This window comes from Ambystoma mexicanum, chromosome 3p (genome assembly GCF_040938575.1).
Source record: "Ambystoma mexicanum isolate Mex_15411 chromosome 3p, UKY_AmexF1_1, whole genome shotgun sequence".
NCBI classification, from domain to species: Eukaryota; Metazoa; Chordata; class Amphibia; order Caudata; family Ambystomatidae; genus Ambystoma; species Ambystoma mexicanum.
The window spans coordinates 1038685559-1038712564 of NC_090925.1; the positions used below are offsets into that span (position 1 = coordinate 1038685559).

General features: G+C 48.6%; 1 protein-coding gene across 1 annotated transcript in view; it reads left to right on the forward strand.

Moving 5' to 3' along the window:
• The window catches only part of VSTM2L (V-set and transmembrane domain containing 2 like), a 480863-nt gene that overhangs the window by 364678 nt on the left and 89179 nt on the right, over nucleotides 1–27006 (forward strand). The window contains exon 2 of the mRNA XM_069652388.1: nucleotides 20426–20595. Coding sequence (XP_069508489.1) covers nucleotides 20426–20595 — 170 coding nt within the window. The remainder of the gene's footprint in view (nucleotides 1–20425; nucleotides 20596–27006) is intronic.

The window sequence follows — 27006 nt, forward strand, 5'->3', positions numbered from 1 at the left end:
ATAATGATGTCCTCAATTACTACACAAGATGGTGTGAATTTAAGTATCATTTACATATTGATAAAACACATAAACCACATTTAATAACACTGCAGTAAAGAAGAGTTTAATTAATTTCAGCATGGCTGAGCTTTTTCCCTAATACCTGTGATTAGTTTCAAATGACTTTTCTTTTGCTGGTTGTCGAACCCGCCTTTGCAGAGAAGACTGGTTATTATAATCACAGAAATTCAAATTGTGTGAAACCGGCTCCCTCCTCCGCTCTGCCATCTTGTTTCTGGCCTCTGAGCATCTGTCTGTCACTTTTGGTTGTATCGAGACAATTGAAACTAAGATTAAATACTCAATAACATCGAAATAGAGGAAATTGGACATTTCTAAAAGGCTCTAAAAACTGGGGCTTCCCCTCCCGTGGGCCGGACGAGCAGGTGCCATTTTAAGCACCCAGTGGGAAGCGAAAAAAGAATTTCCAACAATCTTCAGTGATTTGAGATGCGAAACATGAGCCCAACAGGCCCAGTCTCCTGATTTACATTTTTATTTATTTTAATGGAAAAATGTTCTATAGCGCTTTCTCAACAGAACTGTAGCTGGCCACTGCACAAAATGACAATACAAAAACATACAATCACATAATAACAGTAAATATGACAGAAAATTACAAAACCAAAGAAATAGGAAGAGAAAGCCAATTGAATTTTGGGGCACCAGGCCAGAAGCAAGGGGTTTAAGTCTCCTAAGGCTTTTCAGATGGTCGACAGCATGTTGCATCAGTCTCCCAGCTCTTTATTCGCTTATTCAGCATCTGGCCTGCAGAAGCAAGTGGTTTCCTCCCACTGTCACACACTTCTCAGCTCGGTCGATATGCCCGAGCCACCTACTGACTTTTGCATCGACCTTCATTAACCCAACCATGTTGCTGTTTCCTCCTTGGATGGGCCTACTATGGGACCCCACAGCTGCCATCTCCCTGCATCCTCCCTAAGGTGCATCTGCCAAGAGAAGGCATCTTGAAGGGCACAAACCTTTGCAGGGGCTCCTTGTTTCTAGTACCTCCAAGGTCACCACAAGTCCAGTCGCGCTTGCAGTCAATGCTACAGTGCGCGGACTTGCCAACTTCCAGCTCTGTGTTAGAACAACACATTTTTTGGATCGTTTTTTGATCGTGACTAAAAAGAGCACTTTTTTTTACTGGATTGTTTTTTCTTTTTTTAACCCCAAAATGCAGGGGCAGATCCCCCAGTTCACTGCCTCGCCTTCGCCAGTCCCCCTTTCTGTATATTTAAACCCAAGCCCCATCTGCATCTGCGAAGTAATAAAAAACAATACACATTTTTTTTGATGGTTTTAGTCAGTTATTGTTATTGTTATTTTACTTGTACCGCGCCAAAGTCCGTAGGCATCCAGGCGCCGAGAGACAGATACGATGACATAAAGCTACCTGCATGAGTTCGTACTAATTGAATAGGTACGTTTTCAATTGTTTCCGAAACGTAAGAAGGTCCTTGGTCTTCCTTAGAGGTATAGGCCGTTCCTAATTTGTAATAGAAAAAAGTGCCAGGGCCGAATATGTTCTAGCCCTCCTGAAACACTGCGAGGGGGCCGTGCCCCACCACTGCTGCCTTCACCCATAGCTGCTCCCCACAGTGTCCACATATTTGGGGTTGCACTACAGCTCGCACCTGCTCATTGTGGTGGATGGATGCACTGACCATCAGCACTTCATAATTCAAGTGAGTCTGAGACAATAAGTGCCGGGGGCCAATATGTTCTAGCCCTCCTGTGACACTGCGAGTGGGCATCTCTCCACCACTGCTGCCAGCAACCATAGACGCTCCCCACAGTGTCCACATATTTGGGGGTACACTGCAGCTCGCACCTGCTCATTGTGGTGGATGGATGCACTGACCATCAGCACTTCATAATTCAAGTGAGTCTGAGACAATAAGTGCCGGGGGCCAATATGTTCTAGCCCTCCTGTGACACTGCGAGTGGGCATCTCTCCACCACTGCTGCCAGCAACCATAGACGCTCCCCACAGTGTCCACATATTTGGGGGTACACTGCAGCTCGCACCTGCTCATTGTGGTGGATGGATGCACTGACCATCAGCACTTCATAATTCAAGTGAGTCTGACACAACAAGTGCCGGGGCCCAATATGTTCTAGCCCTCCTGTGACACTGCAAGTGGGCATCTCTCCACCACTGCTGCCAGCAACCATAGCCGCTCCCCACAGTGTCCACATATTTGGGGGTACACTGTAGCTCGCACCTGCTCATTGTGGCTGATGGAAGCACACTGATCATCAGCACTTCATAATTCAAGTGAGTCTGAGACAATAAGTGCCGGGGCCCAATATGTTCTAGCCCTCCTGTGACACTGCGAGTGGGCATCTCTCCACCACTGCTGCCAGCAACCATAGCCGCTCCCCACAGTGTCCACATATTTGGGGGTACACTGCAGCTCGCACCTGCTCATTGTGGCTGATGGAAGCACACTGATCATCAGCACTTCATAATTCAAGTGAGTCTGAGACAATAAGTGCAGGGGCTCAAACATAAGTGCCTGGGCTGACTCCTGGGAAGCAGCCACACAAATTAAGCACTGGTTTTACTAACAACCCGCGTTGTGAGTACTCAATCATCATTGGTCTGAGGCCCTTACCCGTTAATAAGTACATTTATAGCAACAGTAAAATGATGCAGTATTATCCAAGATTAGCTATTGACAGACAGTAGAGTGAGCGGGTCCCCTGCTGCAGCTGGTGACCCCGCCCACTCAGTCGATATATACATAGGACGGGATCAGCCCATTTCCCTCTAGGTGTCTATGAGTTCACTCACTCAGAGCCCTAGAGATGGTATAGACCTGCTGTTCAAGCGACCCATGAATAACTCTGTGCTGTGTCTGGTCTCCCTGCATCTCTGTTCCACTCCCTGCCAGTGAGGTGCTGGGCGTTCCCGCCTTCCCATTGGCCTTCAGAGGTGTGAAGGAGGAGAAAACAGCTGCAACCCGCTGCTGGGACATCAGAGAGGTTGATTATGAATTCCATAATTCTCTGAAGTGATGTCAGAGCAGGAGGATGTGACGTTTTAAATAAGAAATAGTTGATGATGGTTTCCTTTGGGAGCCATAGACGTTGAAGTTGTTATACCATTCATTTTTGGATGCAGTGCCAAAAAAGGTTTAAAGATGTCGTGCGGGATAGAATGGGGGTGATTTCATCATGGTGTAATACAGGGAATATAGCATACCGGCCATCGTAATAGTGAATAATGACTAATGCCAGTGTTTTTGACAATTGTCTTTACGTATAGGCGTGTGTGTTTAACCTCTTAAGTGCTGAGGACGAGCGTGTTCGTCCTGTTTGCATAGACATGCATAATAGCCCAGCAGTTAGTAATGCAATGCTAACATGCTGGCTTCCCGCTGCTTCTCTGTGTGTGGAGACTGCACTGCCTGGAAAAGGCCAGCCTCAGACAGCTGCGGTAGGCATAGAAAGCATCAGTGCACCACAGGGATCACACTTGGGCCTTGGACCCCGAAAAGGCTGATGACCCCACACACCCCCTCCTACAGTCTGTTCTATGGGCAGAATTAATGGAAGGTTATGAGGGATTTCACAAGGGAGACAGGCTTACATTTGTAATCTCCCACTGGCGTAGCAACAGTATTTTATTTTTCATTAGCTCCTGGACATTCGTGAGTCGCGGGGCAGAGCGGTAGCGCAACCATAGTTGGGGAGTTGACACAGTGAAGGATTTTATTGGTTGGCAAGCGCACGAGAGCCCCTATGGATGTGCGGCCATCATGCTAGCCTCTGCCCGGGGCATGGGTCTGACGCGTGAGACTTCGCCCATGGTGGTGGGCTATCCTGCATGAGACACAGACCTGTAATCACGTTGATGTCAAGTCTTGCTACATGGAATGGAAAGGTCCACTGGAGGTGCACAATTGCATCACGTTGATGTGCAGAGCAGACTTGTATAAGTCTTGTATGTTGTTGTGAAGCCATGCCCCGCAAGATTGAAGTATGTTCTGTTAGGAAGCTCGTTGTTAATGTATAGACCGGGGTGGTCCAACTCCAGGCCTCGAGCGCTTGAAACCTGATGGGTTTTCTGGATATCCCTCATTAATATTCATGATCAAAAATGTGTATATATTTAGAATCATTGTATGCAAATTTATCTCATGAATATTACTGAGGGGTATCCTGAAAATCCGACATGGATCTGGCCGTGGAGGCCTGAAGTTGGACCACCCTGGTATAGACTAACTGCATCTTACGTACTCTCTAGTATGGACCTCATTGTGTAAAACCTATAAAAGCCCTGAGGTTTGTAAGCTCAGGGGCCTTCATTTTGGGACGGGGATACTCGGCCAATTCTCGTCTCCATTGCTGCCCAACTGTTTGGAAATAAAATGGGTCTCTATCTTTGCTGCTTGGGATGCTTATTGCATTATTGTATTATTGGCTGATTGGCGTTCCACACCACCTGAGTCTCCTGCCAGGCACCTGGTCTCCTTTCCCTGCCAGCTTCACGCTATTATTCTATTGGTCTTGCGGATATAAGGCTCCTCTTAAGCTAGTGCTGGGTTCTTCCAGGAAAAATCTGCATTTTGCACTCATTCTCAAACTCCCTTCCTTTGCTGCAATTGCCACCTTGCATCAAGAGGAGGCAGCAGAGAAAACACGTGTTCATCAGGGACTACATCAAAGTTGTTGGGGGGGGCCTGCCCTTTAAAGGCAAAGCTTCAGGGCTCAGTAGGCTCCAAAGACCAAGTGCAACCCATGAAAGTGCTGTAATAGGGGAATGACAACTGGGGCTCTTTGCAGCTTCTCTGTGAATCTCCCTGGCAATTATTGACCAGCTGTCAGCCAATCAGCATGCAGCGTTAAGAAAATACCCTGCTGCCCAATTTACATAAAGCATTAGAGCTAGGCGTCGATGAGTCAGCCGAGCTCTCGCTTTCCTCCGCGAGACAGTGCGCGAGGTGTTAAATGTGCATCATTATGCTGCAACCCAAAATGGCTTAGCTAACAAGATAAGCGCACAACTGTGCAGTGCCCCGACTCTGCCCTCTTTAGTGGGAGGTGATTAATTGCCCATGCATACAAAACACGTGCCCACCCATGGCATGGGGAGCGTGCCGGTCCAAGACATACCAGCACTTGGCTGTGCCCGATGGCTCCTTGCCGTCACACACTGCATACAAAATGGCGTCTCTAGTTCAGAGTAGAAGCCTGTGCTTGCGTTATATTTATTTAAATACAAATATTGCTGATTTAACCTGAGATGTAGCTTACACATCATGTGCAGCGGCAGCTGTGTCTGTGTGTTGATGTGATGTGTTGAGCATGCAGTTGCCCCTCTGTGGCTGCTTCGTGGTGGAAGCGCACAGGTGCGCGTACAATCAGCACACATCTGGCCAACCTAGATGCCCCAGGGTGTCACATCTGATTTGTGCTCACAGTTAACGCAATGCGATAAAAATGACATGCCTGCCTGGTGCATGCAGGTGTTGCATACAATAGGCGTGTGTGTGTATGGGGCTCACGGGTGATCTTACTTGATAGCATAATATGTGCTGTAGTTACTGCCTAATGTCTGCTGCTCCTATATTTTGGTTATATGTGAAATAAGAGGTAACGTACAGCCCAAGGATCCACATAGCAAAGAGTAAACAAATAATAACAAATTAGATCACAACATGGTGCAACATACATCCTGTGTTTTGCGTTCTTATCTAAGACCTACTTTACTCCTCACTGGTAAGTAGGTTGTGTGTCAGCCAGATCCCTGCATGTATAATGTGGTAATGCACAGGTCCTGGCATTTCCCTTTGGATCCTCACTAGTGAAACAGCTCCTCACTTTAAAAGTGACTATGACTGTGAGGTCCTCCCAGATGGAAGGTTTTAGAAACAGGACTCTTCCAAATCTAGTGAGTATAACGCCTGACGTAACCTGCCTCACAATCTCACGACATCCTGCCCCCCTGAATGTCTGTATTAATCTCATGCTCCCTAGCACCCCACCCCCACCCAAGCACGCGTCAACTCCACCTTATTCCCAGGCCACTCACCAGCCTCACCTGAACCCCTAACTTCCTTTGAACGAGCCTCCTTTCCCTCAACTTTCACTTCTCACCATTTCACCCCCTCAGCTGGACTCCTCACTCTCCCCTCACTTCCCTCCATATCCACGCTGCACATTCCAGGACTCCCACTACACTCGCCGTGTGACTGCTCCTCCCCACACGCCCTCTGTTTCACGAACCTTCTTCTTCTCCGAGCAGCTCTGGCCGCCCCAGTGCTGTTCCACTCTCTCCCTCTCACAGCCTGCACTCACAAGCACATCAGCACAAAAGAATAGACAAAACACCACTGAACAACCCAACAAATGTGTGTGCCACACCCACACACACACACATATGCACATACACACAGTGCACCGACCTCACAGAGCATGCCTCAAACATGCAGCCAACTTGAGCTAAAAAAAAGAGCTGTATTGCACAGTCAGGAGCACACCAGTGCAACAATACATGCATAAAGAGCTCAGAGTGATGCGAAAAATGCATACAATACACCTCACCTTGAACACGCACAAACCTTGAGACCATATCAATGCCACCACAGCATCCCATCAACACAATGTGATCACATAACAAAAAAAAGGCATACTCCTGCAACCATACTCACGCTAGACCAACTAGAACACAGAACAATCACTCAAATGCTTTCTCTCTCACACACACACACACCACAGTGCACTTACCCACAAGACAAAAGTGCTAAAAGACAATACACAGACATCCTCAACACATCAGAAGCAACCGCCACTTAAATGGAAGATATTGACATAAGCATGACTCTGACCCACCCAACTCCACAACCACAGCTCAATTCGCCTCACACTTGGCACATTTAAAACCCAGAACTTGGTACAGGACAGGTTGTACAGAAATCACACAAAAACATGTCCGTCCCACATACACACATTCGACACTCTGCGTCCCCTTTTGCTCCTCGAGCGGTGTGAAATGCTACATCCATCATCCAATCTGTGGCTCCTCTCACCCCACTCGATACTAATCAAAAGGCCTGACATTTCTTTTCGAAATTAATGACTGACACTCTTCTTTCAGGACATCATAATCATTCGTCAGTAGGGCTGGCAAATGACACAACAAGCAAGCAGTGAACCACACAACACACAGCCCCGCCCACAAGTGATTGCGTGCCACTCAAAAAGATAGCCAGTGCTGAAAAGACCTCACTGCCTGTAACCAGGGCAACAGCACACATATAGGGCCCGATTCATGGAATGATTTGCACGGTTCAAAGAGACTTTGCACTGCATTACCTTGGAAATCATTGAAGCCCCGCACTTAGGAGCTTAAGCAGCAATATCGGGGAACCCTCCCCTGGTTTGGCTGTGGGGTTTTGTTGGCCAGGAGAGAAGACTTTCGTCTCTCCAGGATCCAAGTGAGTTGATGTTCAGAGGGCATGAACATCTTGCCGGTTGTTCTGGGGCGCAGTCTGGGTCCCGCGTAGGAGTCTGTGGTAGACTGCATGCTCACCATCACTCATTGTCAATGCACGATCGCAGAGGGGAACCTGAGCACTGAAGAAGAACAGGTGCGCTCAGAATATGCCTTCAGTTTCCCGCAAGAGTAATTGACCGCAATAGACTTAGTTATATGTTTCTCATAGGAGCAGTTATCTTTCTGTGGTTCACAGTTGCTCTTTCCTTACTTTTTGATGGATTAGCTTAATTCTTTTTTTTATTATTTAGAAATGTGTTCCTTAATTTGCTGTCTGTGCTCAATTGTACTGCTTATTCCACTCTGTTTGCACATGCCTTGCAGTACGGCATTTGTTGCTAATAGACCATAGTATTTTTTTTGTGTCTTCCTGTTCCATTCTCTACCAGTTAAGGTTGGTGCAGTTCATTACAATGAGAGGTGCTTATTTAAATGCATATGCCCTTCTGCTTATTATGGATCTGCTACTCTGCAGGCAATGCAGCCTGCGAGTTATCGTTCATGGTGGTTGCTTTTAATATGCTTGTCCGTGTCATTTCAAGGCACTAGTATAAAGAGAAGAATAGACGAAGTAGGGAGAGAGAGGGGGATCTAGAGGGATCGACACAACATAACATTATGCTATGCTGGATAGCGCTTTAGACCACCAGGAACTTACCGACACCCTACATCGGCGCGCTGGGATCAGCAACTTTGCCCTACGCTGGTTCAAGTCCTACCTCGCCAACCACCAGAAGTTTGTTCAGATGGATTCCTCTAGATAGCCAAAGCTACCTGTCACCTGTGGAGTCCTGCAGGGTTCCATCCTCTCACGAGTGATCTTCAATATATACATGGAGCTGCTGGGAGCCTGCCTAGCCTCGCAAAACATCCATATCCACCAATACGCCGACGACCCACAGCTATACCCCAAAAACCACTCCATCAAGGACATCCATAGGCTCAAAATCTGCCTCTCACTGATGCAGTCCTGGATGCCCAGTGCATACTTGAAGCTCAATCCCTCTAAGACCGAATTCCTACTCCTTACCAACAACACCAAATACCCAGACATACAGACTTGGCTATGAACCATGCACTCTGACGGCTTCAAACCTGAGCTCACCCCCTGCGCCAAGTCCCTTGGGTTCCACATTGACAAACGCCACTACTCCAAGATACATATAGCTAAGAAAACTCAGACAGCTCCGTATCAGCTCTCTCTACTGCAAAAAGTCATGCCCTTCCTCCCACCAGACAGTTTTAGATTAATCATTGAAGCACTGGTCCTATCCAACCTGGATGGGGGCAATGCACTCCTCGAAGGCCTCCCGTCGTCCTCCCTTGTGCCCCTGAGAAGGGTCTTACACACGGCTGCATGCCTCATCAAGGGTCTACACAGATACAACCACATCACCCACCCCATCCCTCATCGACCTTCACTGGCTCCCACAGGACACACAAATCACCTTTAAGTCTTGCTGCATCATCTTTAAGGCAGTCGCTCTCAAGTCACCCAGCTACCTCGTGAAGAAAATCAGCATTTCCAGCAGACAGCGCACCACCAGAAGCCAGGACACGTGCAGCCTTGAAATCCACTGCTGCAAAAAAGAAAGGACCATAAAACAAGCCTTCTCTGCCTATGCACCAAGACTATGGAACCTCCTCCCTGTCAGCATCAGACACACCACACACTCCTACAATTCAGAAAAGAACTCAAGACCAACCTCTTCATGGAATCTCTCTGCCTCAACACCTAGGCCATCACATCGCCCCTCGTGCCACCTGACTCACTAGATGGTACCCGCCCCTCTCCTGCCCACCTCCCAGTACAGCTGTAGCCCCTCCTCCGTGCCCCTCTGTATCCTACTCCCACTGTATATCTGCTCTGTCGTTACCTCTGAAAAGCACTCTGTTATGCATCTGTACTGTGTTATAGCTCTGTAAAATGCTCCGTTATATATCTATATTGTGGCAATAAGCCCTGAAATAGCGGGGCAATACCGCCCCAGGTAATGCCCCCAGGGCCCGTAGTTACAGGCCCGAGCATAGCAAGGGCCTTAACGAGGCCCCAGGGGCATTACAGTGGGCGGTATTGGCCCGCTGTCAAGGGGCTTATAGCCATTGGTACCCTGGCCCGTTTGACAGGTTTACTAGTAGCATTTTTTTCTGCTCCGAAATGCTGCCACGTTTTGAAACAGAAAAACAAAAGTCAAATAAAATGGCCGCCGGGAAAGGGAAAAAGTAGTCCGTTTTCCCTTTCCATGGCGGCCATCGGGAGCGGACGCGCTGGGAACAGAAGTTTTTCCAGCGCGTTCGCTCCCAAGAAAAGAAGAAAAAAGAAGGTAAGTGGAGTTGGGAGGGCAGGGAGGGGATAGTTTGTAGGGGATGGGGCAGGAGGAAAAAAAACGTACCTGAGTCCCCAGTGGGGGACCAAGGCAGCCTCCAGCCATGGGGAGGCTCAGAGCGGGGATTGCCCCGTTTTGAGCCTCCTCATTGACTAAGGGGCCACCACGTCCCCCGCCGGGACCAAAAGGCACGTACAGGATTCCCAGCCTGGTAATTCCCTGGCGGTAATTCCCCGGCGGGGGCCAATGCTTGTTGCATTCTGGTCGACCCTTGCCAGGTACTAATGTTGTATACCTCTGTAAAGCCCTCCATTGCTTCTCGAAGCTAGGTCCGCGCTTAACAAATAACATAATAATAATAGGCCATGATAACACCATTTGACGGTGCTGAGGGTGAAGAAGAGAGAAGAGGGGGACTGAGAGCAGTGGTGGGTCCAGAGCAACAAAGTAAGCAACAGAGTGCCTGCAATACCTCCCAGATGCTAGGGTGCCTCTCACAAACACAAACCCTTATAGCAATGGTCTTCAAACTGAGGTCTGCTCCCCGATCTCTAGAGGGGCCCAAAGGATGTCCAAGAGGGGAGCCAAGACTCTTTAAAAAGGTATTAAGATGACTGTTTTTAATTTAAAAAAGGATTAAGGAGACAGCTTTTTTTTTCAAAATTGAGCTTTATTGGTGTTTTCAACAAGGAATGACAAATCATGCTGTACATTGTCCTCCGTAATCAATGTAAGTTGACAACCTTGCAACCAACACCCCCACACCCTGCCCCTTCCACACTCTCCCCCCCGCCCCATCCTCCTCCCAACCCCCTCGCCCCATACAGCTTGTTACGGCACGTTCTAGACACCTTGCACCTGGGAGATCTCCCAACTCAAGTAAACCGTTCAGTCATGCATTTTATCGGCCATATTTCTCAAAGAAGGGTAGCCACAGACTTTTGATATTAGACCTCGACTCTTCCAGGAGATGTGAGAGAAACTCCATGTTGTAAGCGCCCCGAACCTTAGCCACCCAATCCCTTTCTTTGGGCAGACAGTTCCTCTTCCAAAATTGAGCGAGGCAGCTTCTGGCAGCTACCAAGAGGACCTGCACCATGTGCACATCCTCCAAAGTCTCCTCCTCCTCCACCAGCTCCATGAACAAGAGCATCCACGGTGAAGCCTCCCTGCAAACGCCATCCACCCCTTTGATCCACCAGAGGACATCCTTCCAGTATTGCTGTACTCGAGGGCACCCCCGCCACATATGGCAGCACTCACCCACCTCCCTTCGACATTTCCAACACCGGGAATCATACCCCTTATACATTTTGGACAATGTGTCCGTAGGATGCCGCCACCTATGAAGCCATTTTGTGGCCTGCATCGTATACTGCAGAGAAGCCGTAGACTGGCAAACTCGCCGCCACATCTGCGCATCTAGAACATCATCCCAGGTCTTTCCCCCTGCCTAACTCTGGCTGGCAGTGGGTCAATGGGCTCCGCTAACAAAATGGCCTTGTACAGCCGCGCTATGAGCCCTCCGGATCCTACTTTGTCAATCAATAACTGTTCAAAGTCTGTCAGTCCTCTACTCAGGTTACACCCCCCTCCCCCCCCATTGCTTTTAATGAAAAATATAAGTATCAGAGCCTGGGCCCTCTCTGGACATCCTTTTGGCCGCATAGGGGGGTGGGGCCACCCCTAGGTGGGGGGGAGGGGCATAAACAAGATATTAAGTCCACAGAGTTTGCTGACGCGCCGGGGTGGCACTGTCAGCATGGCGCTGCCTCTCGGTGCTCAAAGTGCTTTGTTGCAGCGAAACAATGCGTGCGCATTCAGCACTGCGGCCTCGGTAATGGATAGCAGCTGGGCCTGTCTGCCTGCACAGTGAGGGCGCCGCATCCGAATAAGCTGCTTACCCGGGTAAAGCTTTCCGGAGGACGGATAATGTCGGCCAGGCAGCAGAAGCAGATTATCCGCGCTCAGCCCCAGGATGATTCCAGTAGCTGCTGCCCGAGGAAGCAGACAGCTGCACCGCCACCAGAAGGGCTGTCTGCACGCAGAGGCAAGGCAAGCGCCCTGGACACAATCAGGACACACCTCGTCGTGTTCCGTGCAGCCGCATTTCCTGCATGAGGCTGGCTGGAATGTCAACTGGGTGAAATGTCAAACGGCCGGAATTTCCTCCAAAAGAGAAATGGACGAATTCTGGGAGATACCTGCCCGCTTCAACAATTTGCCCGCAGACAACCATGTTGCCTGTCAAGCAAAATTGCCGTTTTAGGCACTGTCCTGTCAGTAAATTATATGTTTTTTGCGTTATGTTGCTTGAAATTTCACCCAAATGCAGCACTGGAAAAAAATCTCAGCCCTCATTGGCTGAAATTTTAGGACTAAATCAAAAAAATCGGGGAAAAATAACATTTTGGGCTGGGAAACGAAATGTGTTAAAAATGCCACCTATCCCAGACACATAGGGCCTGATTGACAGAACGTTTTCCTATGGGATGGTGCCATTCTGACATGCTTCCATGAATCGGGCCCATACACTCTTTCACTCTTTCTCTCTGGCCTCTCTCATTTCATACGCACAGACCACTTTGCTCCCCTCCCCTCTCCACAAATCAAAACCTCATAGAACACACGACCTCCATCCACTTCTTTCATCCACAGACAGATAACTCTTACACACGTGCACAGAACTACCTTGCACACACACGATGCATACAGACACACAGGCATCATACAGATACACCTCGCGCACTTCATACATACGCATGCGCACTGCATACAGGCAAGCAACATTTTATAGATAGGCCGCACCATATACATATGCATGAACTTACCATATACCGACCCTCTTCGTACAGCCAAACCACGCCTAAGACAGACACAAACGCACCCATGGCATGATGGAGATCCAAACATGAAAATAGAGGTGAAAAAATATAAACCAACAGAGTAAGAGACAAATAGGTGCACAGATATACAAAAACAGACAACCCCACACACGCATTCACTTGGTTCTAAGTGACATTTCAGCATTTTAAAGACCAAACACAAAAAAGACAGATTTTTTTTGGCCATTTTTGTGTTGGCTTTAAAATGCCAAAATATCACATACTGCCCACCCCTGCAATGTGTATACATGTTAATCGGGGATTTAACCTCCCCCCCTGAAACCACCATTTCACCACCCACCACCCCCTTCCCAGCACAACACACACATACTCCCCACACATACGTAAACGGACACACACACACACACAGGCGCACAAACACACACGGACAGACACTCAATTGACACTCGCGCAACAACTCCGCTCGGTCTCACCGGGCCTGTCAGTCCCTGCGCGCACTCGTGTGCGGTAGGGGCGTGACAGTTCGCTTTAGAAAGACCGCTGTGTGCGGGCACATAGCTGTCTTTCTAAATCAATCTTTTTGTCCCGGTAAAGTGAAAACAATTCACAGCTGATAGATAAATGCATTCAGACATAACCATATGTAGTCAAACACACATACACACACCAACAGCAACTATAAACATGAAGATAGAAATACATACAGAAAGAGATTTTTTTATGCAAACATACAAAGAGAAACAAACACATCCACACAGATACATATGTGCACACCAAGCACACGTGCAATGATACAAGCAAAGGCTTTCCTGTGTTTATTCAAGCATACTGTAACAAACTGTGCCCAGCATACCCTACCGCTCTCTCTTCCTCATGCTCTCTCACGCTCTTTCTATCTGTGCTTTGCTCTCATTCTCGCTCTGTCTCCTTCTGCCTCGCTCTATTTTCCTGTCTCTTTCTATATGGTGGGAGTTGTGTTGTCAGATGGGCGTTTGCTAACGACACCTCAGCCATGGCTGACAGCTGCTCAACCAGAGCAAAAAAGACACGTGTCTTGGGAGGGGGGAGGGGCTTTGCTTTTTTTTAAAACAGCAGTTAAAAAATAATTAATTGTACTATCATTGTAACCCAGGTCTTTATAATGTTCATTTCAAATGGCCGTTTCTGTATATATTTTAGTCATCGTAAAGAAGGTTACACTTGTCTTACTGAGGAAAGCACATTATCAAAACGTAGAATGTACATTTCAATTATTTTCTGATAGAAGGGTATCATTCTAAGATGGTCAGCCTGGTACACTCATATTGTCTTATATTATATACTTTCAAAACACCCTGATGAGAAATAGGAAGATGACAAATAACACCAGCGAAGGTTACAGCCTGCTTTGCATAATATCAAAGAGTATCTTCGGGACAAAAAAATGAACACAGATTTTGATATTTGCCAAATATGTCTGTGATAAAAGGGCTGCATAGTTGAATCAATAAGTACATCATGCATGCTGGTCTTGGAACTTTTCCTACCATTAAAATGATTTAAAATGGTCAGGATTTGGATGTGAGGATAGAGTGGCTGTGCCATTGGTGTTCAAGGCCTGTCGCATTTGGAATTTTAGCTGGTCTCAGGGTAAGAACGACTATGCACACACTCAGTCCCCAATGCACATACATTGTAAGATAATGATATGTTATACAGGATACTTAATTATATTATCAGTTTTAGGGTTTTACCACCTTTGGCTTTGCAGCATTTTGAACTACACCTCCCATCAGCCATATCCAGCACAATCAATGGTCTTGGGGATCATGGGAGTCCTAGTCCAGTATATCTGGTGAGGGATAGGTTGCAGACCTCCTGGATAGTGCTTCATGATGGATTCCCCTTGCTTGTGAGAGCAGTACAAATCATTAAAAGGCTGAAACAGACCTCATGGGATTTAAACTCGCAATGATCCGGCAGGCCAATGTCTGAGGCTAACGTTCAGCCTGTCACACATACCGACACACACATACCTAAACACACACATGCATCATCAGTAATCAAAAGGATAATACTGTGTCAATGTTGTGGACAATTGATTCAGCTACATGTTTTTACAGAATGGGACCCTGTCTTGGGTTTTGTCATTAAAAATAGGTACTAGTCGAGGGGGCGTGTTCTGGTGATTTTAGCAGTACAGTTGACTTGCATCTTAGATACAAACAGTATTAACATCCAGACCTTGTTAGGCCCCAGAGCACATTTTTAAACTTTGTTTTGCTGTCCTCTGATGTTTTTTTGCTTTGTACAAATTAATTTTGCAGAATTTCTATTAAATTCAGGCATAACTCGCCTCTTGTTCCCAATTTCACTCGGCTTGAAAATTCACTTGTCCTACACATAAGGGCTGATTCATGGAATTATTGACGCTGTAAAAACTGTGATTTGTGCGCCATTCTGCCTGCAAATCCCTGTTTAACAAATGGGGATTTGCAGGCAGAATGGCGCACAAATCCCCGTTTTTTAGGCACACATAATTCCATGAATCAGCCCCAAAATGTTTCACAATTTTGCATCAATTTTCGCTGTCAAAATTGCAATATAATTATCTTATCGTAGCAATTTTGGCCACAAGAAATGCAACATTTTTGGTTTTGTACGGTGAAATTTGCCAAGTGAAATGCTATTTTTCAGATAAACATTGAAAGCGAAATGTAGGGTAAAATTCACCAATGCTGCTTCTGCAGAGACAATTTCCCCAACTTCCGGTTGTGGTTCCTTGCGCTTGGCACTATGCATCTAAAAAAGCGTTTGACTTCCAAGAGGAAAGTAGCTACTAGGTTGACTCTGGTTCTGGGTCCTCATTGTCCTGGGAAGATTGCTCAGCGGCAACGTGCTCGCCTTGGAAACACGATAACACGAAGCAACACAGGTTAGATCCCCGGGTCAGTGCTAAGAAACCTTTGGGTATTAAGTGCGTTATAAAGATGCAACTAAGAGACATATTCCTGTAACAGCGCCTTGATGCCCCTGGGCTGTGGGAGCACTTTAAAAATGCAAAATAAATTTCAAAAAAATAAAATAAAATTGGTGGCAATCCTAAACCTTTGGTGCAGATCCCCGCAGGCTTAAACCAATGGATTTGTAGACGTTAGTCATTGCTAAGAAACAAATCCTGAAGAATCACAAAGCCTAGACTAGCCTTCTAAGGCAGACTCGCTTGCCCATCCGCCCCTGTCTAAATTGCAAAGCGTTAATCAAGCGTGGGACTAAAACCTACTCTATGAAAAGATCTTCTGATGGGATTTAATAGCAGGGATATATTTTGATCTTCTGATGGTGTCACTGAAGAGCGGGAATTGTCTCGCTGTTTGGCTACAGATCCTTTGTAGTGTGTCTGCTTGTGCTTATTGATGCCTAATATTGATGATGCACCTTGTGTGCCCTGACATCTTTCACATTCAGCCCTTAATAGGGTGTAACGTGGCAAATGGTGCAGGCAGTGCGTTGGCATTGCCGGGCTGATGAATGTGGTTCGTTCTTGTCATTGCACACATGCAAACAGTCAGACATGCAACGGGGCCCGCACTGAGAAAGATACAAGGCAGGGCAGAGAACCAGTGTGGTGCAAACAAAGGGAAACACGCCAGCATCCTTCCAAAGGCAAATTACGTTTCCTTCTCAAAAGTGACTGGTCCAGACATAAACAAAAGCTTTGCTGCCCACAGTTTGCCGGGGCTGGCCGGAGCCGGCCTCAGTGGCAGCAGAACCATGGGCGAATTGGTGCCCCCGCCTCACTGCAAGCCCCTTGTCAACAGGGGGAGGGCGGAGAGGAGGAGGAGGGGAGGGCGCAACACTTTTTTTTCTCCCTATCTTTCCCTGCTCCGGCACCTGGCAGTTAATCACTGAAATAGGGCGCCATGCGCCCTAGTCCAATGAAAACCCCCCGCTCCTGCGTCGGAGTGGGGAAGTATTCATCTCAATAGGATGCTGATGCAAGCAGCAGCACCCTATTGTTATTAAATGTGCACCGCTGCCACGGGCGCATTTGATAACAAAAGGGCACCTGCCGCACCTTCTCCCACTAAGCCAGCTTGGGGGAGACCTTGAAAGACTCCCCAGAGCTGGTATGGTGGGGGCTAATGGCACCCCGGGGGGGCATGGTGCCCTGGGGGGAATGGCGCTCCGGGCAGTCACCCGGCTCGCCCTGCCCTAAGGCCGGCCCTGCAGTTTGCAATGTGGTGGGAGAAGGGCGGTCAACCGGCCCGCCCTGCCCTACGGCCGGCCCTGCAGTTTGCAATGTGGTGGGAGTAGAGGTGGGGGAGACTGGTGACGCCTGGGCCACCCGGGCTCAAGCGGGGGGCTCCAGCCCGACCCTCATTTCGGGCTGGTACCCCCGGATGCCACGGGCCTGCTATGGGCCCCACCATGGCTGCACAGTAGTATCCAGACAGACGATTGGTGAGAAAAAAGAAAAAAGTAGCACCTCAGCCTGGGCTGCATGCTGCAGGTCCGCTGAACCACACCACTCTCCGATCCATGACTTCCTGTCCTGCCCCCAGACAACACGATTGGCTGGGGGCAGAACAGAGAGTCACTCAGTGCAGGAGGCAGGTGTGCAGCGGGCCAGCACCTACGCATTAAGGTAGGCCCCGCTCCCCGCCCTTTCTTCCTTTTTTGGGCATTCATTTCCATTTTGCCTATAGCTGCGCAGGCAAAATGGAAATAAAATGGCAAAATATGAATTTAAAAAAATCTACCCCTGATGTGGCTCGGGTGCAGAGAGGGCACCAGGACCGCATTTATTTTTTTACATTTTTCTGGGGGAGAGAAGAATTTCATGAGCTCGGCCCATGGTGGGCTCCTAGTGCCAGGCCTGACCCCCAGGCTCGGCCCTACCCATGACATCCCGGGCTCCCCAAGCTCTAGGTGGGAAGGGGGTAAAGCAGCCCCCGTTAGGCTCAGGCTCACCACTCCCAACTGGTGCTGTCAATCATGCTTGTGCTGCACAATAACTTGCTGATTTGAAAGAGCTTGCCCATGGCAATGGGGCAATCAAGATACAACACATTTGTGGGGGGTGCTGTCGGACGCCAACGAAAATGGCCACCTGAGAGAGTAGCTGCGCCGTATTAAATATATCCTGTGCAAATGCTGTGTATCCAGTGAACGAACACCTAGGAACTACGGTGGGAGAGGAAGCTAAGGCGCCAGGGTACCGGTGGAATCTCTTGGGGTGTAACAGCACCCGATAAAAACGGATGAAACCTGTGGGGAAGTGTTGGCAGACTGCCTGGGTGGGAAGTGGTTGCAAGGCCTGCTGCCCCACTCCCGCCCGCGGCGGGCTCGCTGTTATCCGGATCGCGTAGAGCCTGTGCATACGACCCAGAGAGGAGCTGTGGACTTGGGAGTGCAATGCAGCGAATCTGTGGTCAGAGTGCCCGAAGACGAAAATAGATGGTGAGAAGGTACCCGGAGTGGGCTGCAAGCACCGTTTGTACGGAGGACTCGAGTCTCCGTGAGTGGTTGTAGGGGCAGGCTCCCCCTCCCCGGCGGCCGCCGTGTGCACTGTGTGTGAGTGGCTGGCCAGCTGGGTCGAGGTCAGCCCCCTCCCGCTCTTCAATTACGGCCCAACAGGTGCGTGTGTGTAGCAGAGATCCTGGGAGATACTGGGTGTGCAGGGGACACGTAGGGCAAGAGCCCTTAAATAATAAACCAAGACTACTACCATAAACATGAGCCTGGGCAGGGAAGGCTACAGTGCGGGAGGAGGTGGCTCTGCGAGCCTATGACACAGCGGGCGGTCCACAAACACCCCCCCCCCTCTAACATTCGAGTCTTCGGGTGGCAGATTGGCTGCGGTGTGGGGCCCAGATGCGGTGAATGATGGAAGAAGCTCTATAACATGCCCGAGCAGGCGGCAAGCCCACTGGGATAATACGACTGTGTTCCAGCATCTGTGGAAAGGGTGTGAGATACACTCCAGCGGACTACAACACTATAAACGGACACCCCTCAACACGATTGAGCGATAGACGTGGGACCAAAGATTGCCACCAAACAGGTTAGAAGCACTGCACCGGGGCACGGCTTGGGTGAGGTGCCCAAATAGACACATAGCCCATGCTCAATATGCCCAGAGGCCATAAAGCTAACAAGAAGTGACCCATGGACACGTTCACTAACATCACCACGGGGGACCAAAACGATGGAGCGTCACGGGCCACCACACCAGAACCGCGCAGCCCTATAGGTCAATCACCGGATCCCTATATGGTGGCATTACAGGCAGGATTTGCCGCAGTCAACACCAAACTAGATGAAATAGGAAGCACTATCTGGTCCTTTAAAGCAGACCTCTATCAGGTGAACGCACTGTAGAGGACACTGTGATAAACCACAGCAAGGATATGGAGACAATTAAAAAGAACCTGAAATTAGTCCAAATGAAGTGCGAGGATTTGGAATCTAGGTCCCGCCGTAACAATATCAGGGTGGTCGGGCTGGCAGAAGATACAACACATTTGACTGAGACAATCAAGGGGTCAACGGAATGATAGCAGCCCCCCCCCGAAATGTGCCTACCACCTGTCACTTACGCAATTAAAACGTCCATGCAGAGGTAGGTGTTGAGTCCAAAGTGCAATTCTGGTCCTCGATCACCCTGTATCAGGTTTCCCCGCTCCCCACATGGCCGGGTGGCTTTTAACCCCTAAAACTTTGCATGTGGCCTTGAATGGTTAAATAAAGCTAATTGGCTATCGTGGTCTGCCGTCCCAGGGTGCTGAAACAGGTGTCTCTACAATATTCAAACAAAAGGCAGCGTGTCTGTAAAACTGCCATAAGACGAAACTAACAACGTGCATGTTTGTGGGGGCCTAAAAAGCCTGCACTCAGATCTGTGCAATTTGGGGCGACTTGGGATAAGTTCTGCCTGTAGCAGCATTCCTGGCTATATTGTCTCCACCACTCCTGTGAGGAACCTTTGCTGACGAGTTTCCATTCTTACTTTGTACATTCAATTTGCGATATGCAAGTCCAGGCCTGGTTTTAACATTGCATTCTGGGACATGTAGTCCTGAAGTACCCCATCATAAATCCAGGACTACAAGACCCAGAATGCAAAGTTAAAAGCAGGACTGGACTAGCCTCTGCCAAATGAAATGGACAGTGTTTGGTATGCGTGAAAAAGACAGTCTGGCAATAGAAGCATGTTACAGGGAGTTGCTGCCATATCCTCTCTGTAGTCGTGGTGTTTGCATTTCAAAGGCCAGAATCCCAATGCGTCTGGTACTGTCTGTGAGGTGTCTGCCAGGAGAAACTTTAGGCCGCCTGAGGTGGGACTAAGTTCAAAGGTGAGGAGGGAGGGAGTCTGTTGGGAATGGGTCTAACTCATGCCTGTCCCATCTGCTTGAACCTGTGTTATCAGAGCTCTCAGGCTTCCCGTTGCCATTCGTGAGAAGGACATCCAGTCCTGGTTTTGGTTTGAATTCTGGGACTTGAAGTTGTCCTATAGTTCAAAAGGGAACTAAAAAAAACTACAAGTCCCAGAATTCAAAAGGAAAAAATTGACTGGTTAGCCTTCTCATGCATGGCCATGGGAAACTTGGGAGCCTGGTCTTATTGGCTGATGCATGTACATTGTACTGTTGGTAATGAGACACCAGTCCACGCCCAGATGATGGTATTTAGTGTTGCTTCTTTCTTTGTATCTCCAGCCCTGTTCACGGAGGCCCCACATGACATGACAGCCCGGGCCGGCGAGGACGTAGAAATGGCCTGCTCCTACCGGGGCAGCAGCCCCCTGCCCTACTCCCTCGAGATCCAGTGGTGGTACGTTCGAAATCACAAGGATTGGACAGACAAACAGACGTGGGCTTCCAATCAGGTACCTCTGTTCCTCGGAGCACATCACTGCTTTATATAAAACAAGATGCTGCTAGCTGTAGAATGCCCCCCCCTATCTACCGCCTTCCACTCCTTCCCTTCCATATATTTCATTATCACCCCCTCTTCTTCTATTGTCATCCCTTCCCTACGACGCTTTCCTGCCCATTTCTTTCCCTCCCGTATTGTATATCCTTCATTTTCCCTCCAATCCTCTCTTGACTCTCCAGGTTTCGCTCACTTTTATATTTCCCTCCCATCTTTCCCTCTCTTCCCTGTCTAAGACTTTAACAACTGTCTTTCCTACCCTTATATCTCCCTCGCTTCTTCACAAATCTTCCTCACCACCCTTTCCTCTCTCTTCTCCTTTATGTGATCTGCCTTTCTGTCACTTCCTTTCTTTCACTCTCCTATATTTTCCTCCTTTTTCACTTTTTTCTCAATCCTTTCTCAATCCTATGCTGTGCTACAGGGGGCACCATTGAATCATAATACCATATTTGGGGCAGGGTTTAAGAAGTATCTGGCGGGATTAAGAATTACAAATAGCCCGCATTTCTGGGGCCACAAACAACATGGGCAAACTGTTTACAATATGCAAGGAACTTGTCAATCCTACTGCAGTCTCCACTCCTCCCCTGCCATCCCTGTCTGTCTGTAATTCACTGGCCTCCCACTTCTTAACCAAAACTCAGGACATCCTGTCCTCACTCTTGTCTACTTCCCTCCATCCTCCCTCCCCAGCTCTCAGGCCTCCCTTTACCCCCCTCTCTCCCCTTCCCTCCCACTCTCCTCTTTATCGCTCATAGCACCGGATGAGGTCTCTAGACAAGTCCTCTCTATGAAAGTCTCCCCCAAACAGGTGCTCCCCTGCTCCTCCAGAACCATCAAGGACAACATTGCCTCCTTTGTGCCAGCCATGGCCAAATTCTGCAATCACTCCTTCATCACTGGCTCCTACCCGATACCCCTCAAGCACTCCCTTGTGCATCCTCTCCACAAAAAGCCCTCTGCAGACCCCTCCTGCCCAGCTAACTACTGCCCTATCTCCATTACCCCTCTGGGCAAACTCCTGGAGAATCTGTTGGTTGTCTCCACGACCACCGATCTGGCTTTAGAGCAGCCAGAGGCACGGAAACTGCTCTGCTGAACACCCGTGAAGACTTGCTCCCAAATCGTGATTCCAGCGCTCCATCTGTTCTTATCCTTCTGCATCTTTCCTCTGCCTTCGACGCAGTAAATTATGCCACCCTGAAAAATCAGCTTTGTGACACCCTTGTCATCACAAGCCTGGCACTAGACTTGTTGACCTCATTCCTCTACGACCGACCTTCCCAAGTTCAAGTGGGCCTGTTTCTCTCCCCTATCACACTCTCCACCTGCAGAGTCCTTCAAGGCTCTATCTTCTCACCGTGGCTCTTCAACATCTACCTACCCCCCCGATCTTCTCTTTCTCTCCTCACTTCCAGTGGTATGCAGATGGCACGCAGCTCGCCTTTGTTTACATGTCTTTATTACGATACATGTTATAACGGATGCACATATACCGAAAATTTGACGACAAAACATAACAATTTTCTTTTGGGGAGGGATCCCCATAACCCCCAGTTCCCACTCCTAAAAACCCATCCCAACCATTCCCCCACAAGATTTAACCCTTAACCCCACACCCGGATACATTTTCATTACATTTTGTTGTTGTAAAATGTTCGGTATATGTGCATTTCTACATAAAATTTTCATTATAAAGACTGTATACCCTCTCCTTCAAGCTTACATCTACTGCCTCCTCTTCCTGCTCTCTCATCCCTAACTGTCTGTCTGTTATTCAGGCAGGGTGTGTTGCCAATGATCTCTGTTTTAATGCCAGTAAGACCGAGAACCTTCTCATTGGGACTCCAGCTCCCCACTTCCCTCTGACCACCCTCTATGAGTCCCCTCCCCTCACATTGGTGTAATCTTTGACTCATCTCTCTCCTTCTCTCCTCACATCGCAGACTGTGCCAAGAAGGCCCACTATCAGCTGCACCTCCTCCGAGACATTCTCCCTTTCCTCACCTTCCCCCAGAAACTCAATGTCTCCAGAGCGATGATCCTCTCTAGGCTGGAGTAGTGCAACAGCCTCTTCCTCAATCTTCCTTTATCCTCTGTTCCCTCCTTCAACTAATCCAGAATAGGACTGCAGGATGTATTTTTGGCATCAAGCCCAGGTAATGCATCTCTGTAGCCCTAAACATCTCTCCACTGGCTCCTGGTTGCTGCTAGCATCAGGTTCAAGACCATCTGCATCATCCACAAGGCCTGGATCTGGGGCCTGGGATCCCACTACATCCAACTCTCTCTTCCGAAATACCTCCCTGCTAGAGCAATTCTCTGCAGATCAGATGATTCTCTAAGCAGAAAGTGAGGGGTAGATCTCTCTCCTCTGCAGAAGCCTTCTGGAATGGTCTCCCTGCATCACTCAGGCTTGAGCCGGATCTCAAGTTCCGGAAGTTCCCAAGACCCTCCTTTTCTCTTCTTCCTTCACTCCCACCCTCCGCTGCTAACACCCCTGTCTGCTGCAGGGGCAGGCTGCCAGGTTGTTTCTGAGTTCTACAGGGCACCAGCCCCCCCCCATCCAGTACACCCCGCCTCCTTCCACTTAGCATGTGTAGCCTCACCCACTGCACGCCATGCAATCCCTGGCACTTGCCTTACTGGCCTCGGCTAGCCCCTGCTGCCCCCCTCCTATGCCCCCCTTTCACCTCCACTCTCCCCTCTTTACCCTACACTCCCCATCCCACACTAGCACTTTGCATTTCGCCCTACCTGCACCCCGCCCAAACATCTTGTTACTGCACTTGCACGATCCGAATGTCACAAGGCCTAGCAGGACCGTTATTGTTATCTTTCTCACCTGTCCCCCCTCCCCTTTTTGTCTTGTGGCACCTTGAAACACCATTTGTTCTCTAGGTGCCTTACAAATATCCAATAAATATATAAATAAGGAACCTTTAAAAGACCTAGGGACTACATGACAGAAAAAGGGACCGTATGGGGTCTGTCTGGTTTTCGTACCTAGCATGAAAGGGAGCAATATCTATTTTAAGGTATCACGTTGTTACATTAACAGGAGTTTTTTTGTTGGAATTTCTTCTGACAAAATTCCATCAAAAGAACTCATCGAAACATAGAAGGGGTAAGAGGATAAAAGGGGTAAGGAGGGAGTTAGGGTAGGTATACAACTATAGAGAAGGGGTGGGCTTGGGGAAAACCCCCCAAATAAAAATAAAATATTTCAATTCGTTTTTTCAATTGATTTTTTCAGTAAAAATCATGTTGGCAAAACGGCATAGAATCCTATTTTAATAGGTGTGTTAAATATAATATAATTATTCAGCACTAAAACAATCTACTGAAATAAAAATGTTGTTATAAAAAAAAATAACATAGGTGAACGCAGATTGCAATAATCATTCGTTCTTGTGTTTTAAAATCAAGCAACGTATTCATTATTATTTTTTCACGTTCGAGTATTAAGAAACTAATCTAACTCCAAATGTGTGAAATTGATGATGTGATACTGAGCGTGGGGCGATAGTGACACCTAATGGGCAAGAGCAGTATTTCGTTGACTTTAGAGTGTGAGGAAATCAGGCAGTGGAAGTTGAGTCAGGAGCCCCATCAGTGCTCCAGCCAGTGGCAGATTTAAGGCAAAGGGCCCCGTGGGGATCACCTGGTGTGGGCCCTAGGTGGGCAGGTCATGGAGGCGGAGCTTTGGGTGGGCGGTGTTAAGTGTGGTCACAAGAGCAGGACGATGAGAAAGAGGGGCGAGGGAGACAGAGGGGCAAGGGAGAAGTGAGATGAAGGGATGAGAACAAAGGAGAAAGAAATATAAGTAAAGACAGGGAGGCTGGGAGAGGTAGTAAGAAATATTATATAAAGTGAGTAAAGAGAAAGAAAGATGGAACATAGGATGGAAGAGGAAGTCGTGGGGGAAGGGCGATGGGGTTAGAGAAGAACACAGGTGAGAGAATGGTAGAGAAACAGATGAAAAACGAGATAGGGCGATGGAGGGGAAGGGAGAAGAAGGCGGGCCGGACAAGAAAGATAGAGAAAAACGCTCAGAGAGCTACAGAGGTAACAAGGTGGGCCCCTGAGGGCAGCCTGTGTGCTGCAGGGGAGCCGTGCAGCTGCTATACGCAGTGCTGCGGTCCATGAATTCCCCTCTGAGCCGGGCCCTGAGTCTCTGACTCAACGGGCTAGGGACGGTCCCTGTCCTGGGGCTTCCTTTGGGGCAGCCCCCAACTTCAGGGCGCACATCAGTGCAGGCAGCAGTTCCCTTCACGGCTTCGGACTGTAGTGTAGCGCCTAGGGAAGGAAACCGCGGCGCTAGCGAATAAGGCAAGAAACTTGGCCCATACTTGGTGTCCTGCCTCCAACACAGCCAACATGTAACTCATACCTGGTGGCCTGCCTCCCCATTCCCAAAATAACAAACGCACACTGTAACAGTTTTGCTCTTCTTTCACAATTTTAGGCTAAAGTTTCGACACTGTGAAAGAAGGGCAGAACAAACGCACACACAACTCAACTCGAACTGGAGTGACATCACAACAGAAAGGGCCTTTTGCTGTGTGGAAGGGGTGGGGCCTGGGACAGGGGCCCCGTCGCCATTTGTCTGCCTGGCGACCGTTAGATCCGCCTCTGGCTCCAGCTCCAGAGCTTTGGGCCTGAACCCTGACTTGCCATGACCAACATCTGCTCCTATATATTACCCGTTCTCCCAGCCCATTCTTTATTATTCCATTCCATCTTATTTCTGTTCCCCTCCACTCTTCCCTATCAATCTTCTCCCCAATCCCCGCTGTTCCAAAACTGCTTTGTTTGTGCCTCTCTTCCCTGCTGCCGTCTTGTTTTAGCCATACCATCGCACTTTCCACATTTCACCCACTCGCACATTCTCCCATCTTCCGTTGGTTTCTCAAAGGGGAACATAGCTCGTAATTTACTGGTGTGATCGTGTCCCTGCCACTGGGCCAGTAAATTACCATCCGTGCATTGCTTGTGGTTTCTCTGTGCAGAGCTTCCACCTCCCCCGTCTGCTCCGTGCACTGCAACCACGTGCATCTCCACCCGCGTTGAATTTTCATGCACACGGAGCAGCTAGCTTCTGCGTTCATCTGTTTGTTTTTTTTTTGTGCATAATATTATCCAAATGTCATCCACGGAAATGCCAGGCGGCCATTTTGTATCTGCAAAGTGGATTAAAAAAAAGATGTTTTGTTTTGGTGGTTCAGGGCCCATTGAAGTGTATGGATGGGTTAGGGGTTTGATGGGTGACGCCAGGCAAATGTGTGTGAGTTGAGAGTCTGTGTTGACGACTGGTTTTAGGAATGGGGTAAAACCGTACAGAAACCCTGGTCCACCCAGTTTATTAGGTAGAAATACCACACATTTGCAAAATCAACCAATTGGGACAGGTATCTCATGATTAAATAAAAAGCCATCCTTTTTCTCTTTCTCTAGCAGCAACCACCTCCCTGACCAGAGCCATCTCCTGTCTTCTGTGCTTAGTTGTCCTACATCCAATGCTGTTGTTTCCCGCTGCCTAAAGTCCTCCCATCGTCCTCCTTTCCACTCCCTTCTACACCTCGCCTTCGCTCCCCCTCCTCTCTTCGCTGCTTCCTATCCCCATCCTCCTCCTCTTCTCGCTGTCACACCTCTTCGCCTTGCGCCTCATTTTCTCTGCACCAGACTTCTTCCTTAGTCTCGCCAGCTGCCCCCTCTTCCTTCGCTTTCCCGCCAGCTCCTCCTCGCTCTCACCCCGTTCCCCCCCCATGGCTGACTCTGTCTGTGCACACAGAGATAAGAGCACAAATAATTGAAATGCAGCGCTCGGGTTTTAATGAGAGTTTATTGTGTCTCTGGCAATACACATTTCATTTGGCATTACCATAAATTGTGAGAAGGTGTCATATGGAGGCGATAAATCCTGGCGCGCGCTCACGAACATGAAGAGCGATAAATAGCGCGAATGCGCAGCTGGCGCCACCCTGTGGAGGAGGACGCCGTGACACAGTCCGGGTGCCAATGCACACCGGGCCCAGAGGGGCTGGCACAGCAGTCCGGAGGTCTGAAAGGATGAGCCTGTCCCCGGGGAGGACTGCTTTCTCTCCTAGTCAGTAGTATGCCCGTTGGCACCTGTACCTATGAAATGATGCCAGGAAGCACAGTTCGCTCTTTCATGACGCAGCTGTAAGGCGTGGAAAGAGATAAAAAACAGACATAGCAACAACAAACGCAGGCAGCTTCGAAAACCACTCTCGGGTCCTTGTGAGTGACTGTCCTTGAACAGCGCCAAAAGACAATTAAGTTGCAAGTGACGAGACTTTGCTCTCTACCACAGCACCATTCCAAAAGAAACAGAGGA